This window comes from Amphimedon queenslandica, unplaced genomic scaffold (assembly GCF_000090795.2).
Source record: "Amphimedon queenslandica unplaced genomic scaffold, v1.1 AMPQUscaffold_11310, whole genome shotgun sequence".
NCBI lineage: Eukaryota > Metazoa > Porifera > Demospongiae > Haplosclerida > Niphatidae > Amphimedon > Amphimedon queenslandica.
The window spans coordinates 1-2,610 of NW_003548447.1; the positions used below are offsets into that span (position 1 = coordinate 1).

The window sequence follows — 2,610 nt, forward strand, 5'->3', positions numbered from 1 at the left end:
TATGATCAATACATTACATTATAATGCAACATTAATGTTCTATCCATTGGATAATGCTGATGATAGTGGAGTGTATACTTGTAACATTGAAGTGACTGCTCCTAATAGTTACATGTTTTTTACAAATACATCAGCTAGTGCTAATATTTCTCTTACAGTTTATGGTAAGTACATGACATTACATGCTGTTTTGGTGCATAGTAGGCCAGTACTTATTATACCTTTTGGGCTGTGAGTTTGAATGTATTGTGCATAGACAATCTGATAAGGCATTGATTCTTGAACTAATATATACAGTTTTGATTGTCTTTTTCGCCTTACCAGAATGTAGGGATCCAAATCACATTTCTGTGAATGTATGAATGTAGCAAATTGCCTTTGTAGGTTTTGAGTTTTTTAAATTCCTTCCTCCAATTCCTCTCTCTCTCTCTCTCTCTCCTTGTTTTATCTTCCTCCATTATCTTCACTCTTTCCCTCCTCTCATTACAGCTACTCCAAGTCCAGTAGTAGAGATAAATCTAGTAACTATGGGTATTGCTGAACCTGGTGAAGAATACATGTTAAATTGTACAGTGACAGTTGTTGATAGACTCATAGTCTCACCAGTGATAACATGGACTAAGAGATCAGCTAACAATGTTATTAGTGTACCTCCAGTTCTTATGACTCTATCTAATGTAATGAGTTCTCTTTATTTGAGATTTTCTTCTCTCAATACTTCTGATGCTGGTCTGTATACTTGTGAAGCCTCCATTAATGTTAGTCAGATATCCATGGTAGCAAGTAATCACACTTCAGATTTACCATTAGACAGTAAGCACATTATGAGACCAGTGTATATTGTATTATGAATTGATCAAATACCATACACTAAGGATTTTATTTCATTCTTTTTAATGCAATTGTGTACTTGTTATTTTTTACTTCATACAATGCAGTGATTGATGCATATTACGCTATTGTATTGTATTTAAAGCTCCCTTTAATGTATTGAAGCCTATAATTTATTTTCTTAATTTCAAAATGTATCTTTAATTAGTTCCCAATCCATCTGTTGATGTGAGTCTATCAAGAGAGGATTATTTCTTAGCTGGCAGTAACCTGATACTAACATGTGATATCAGTGTTGATCCTAATGTTGACACACCATTCACTGTTGATGTAACCTGGAACATAACTGATCAACAGATCATGAGTAAGGATAATATAGTACTTACAATAAATGCTAATTCATTAATGCTTTCTGGTACAGATCGTGTTAATATCAGCTCCGTTATGATGGGATCAAGTTTTAATGAGTATAGGTCAATACTTAATTTCACTACATTGAGCAGTATTGAGGATTCAGGAACATATACATGTATTGTTACTATAGTACCAGCTCCAGCTGCTTATGAACATGTTATGACTTCTGATACTAATTACATGAGTGTTAACTTAACTGTTACTGGTAAGCTTCAAAATATAAAAGTAGCTAGATATGAAGACCTACTGCTGTCAATTTAATTTTATTTATTTTATAGATCCAATTATTGGAAGTTTTTCTGCTTCCCCTGACTCATTTCTTAGTCTGGAGACATCATGTCCTGATTCAGACCCATATGATAACTTCACTCTTACCTGTACAGCCACTAAACCAACCATAGTAAAACCAAACCTGGTAATAGCATGGACACATAATGGTACAATAGAAACTGGTACTGTGACTACTACTGGAGAGGATACTATGACTACCACTGTTACTAATACATTGAGTTTTAATGCCAGTAGGCCTTCTGATTCTGGTACTTATAGATGTACTGCTAGTATTACTATACCTGATTCAACTGGTATCACTACTAGTGAGGAAAGCACTGTGACTATAAGATGTAAGTGCATGTTACATTTATAAAGCATATCCTCTTTCTCTCCTACCTCAATCCCTTGTTTAATTTATAGCCCCGGCCCTACCTGTTCCTGCTATTAATGTAACAGCTACTCCAGGAACAACTACTGCTGCTATATCATTCATAATACCTAACATTACCTATACACCTGAAACCTACAGTGTTAAGTATACTGGAGCAATCTTACAAACAACAGAAGCAACTTCTATCATAAGAATGAGCCCTGATGACATCACTGCAATTAACCAAGAATTTACAATCATGTTAAATGGTCTTGAGGAAGATAACACTTATGCATATACAGTTGATTCTACCAATTGTCTTGGTACCACTAGTACTGTAGAGATGAGCTTCAGAACACTTCCAACATGTAAGAGGAATTCATGCATGCATGTGTATATGCTCTTTGTTTTGTTTTTTTTTATTAATTTTTTATTCTTTTTTCTTTGTCTCTTTATTTTTATGAATTTCTTAATTTTTATCTTCCTTATTCTGCACAGTGCCAGTGGCTCCTCCAATGGATTGTACCAATATAACATTCTTACCAAGTAATGTCACACTTATCTGGACTGGACCAACGCTAATAGATCAAAATGGAGTACCAGTTGGTTATAATTTAACATGTATAAATACTAATGGTGTATCAGTCAATGGATTGAGCCCAACACAAACTTCAACAAACACAATGTTCACTATTACTGATGTTATGCCTTTTACTAGTACA

General features: G+C 34.3%; 1 protein-coding gene across 1 annotated transcript in view; it reads left to right on the forward strand.

Annotated features, from left to right (window-relative positions):
- The first annotated feature begins 131 nt into the window (after positions 1-131).
- LOC109589447 (mucin-17-like) overlaps positions 132-2,610 on the forward strand; it is a 7,994-nt gene continuing 5,515 nt past the window's right edge. Inside the window, exons 1-7 of the mRNA XM_020005530.1 lie at positions 132-164; positions 490-813; positions 1,040-1,195; positions 1,253-1,450; positions 1,524-1,868; positions 1,939-2,256; positions 2,387-2,605. Of these exons, the coding sequence (XP_019861089.1) occupies positions 528-813; positions 1,040-1,195; positions 1,253-1,450; positions 1,524-1,868; positions 1,939-2,256; positions 2,387-2,605 (1,522 nt within the window). The 5' untranslated portion in view covers positions 132-164; positions 490-527. The remainder of the gene's footprint in view (positions 165-489; positions 814-1,039; positions 1,196-1,252; positions 1,451-1,523; positions 1,869-1,938; positions 2,257-2,386; positions 2,606-2,610) is intronic.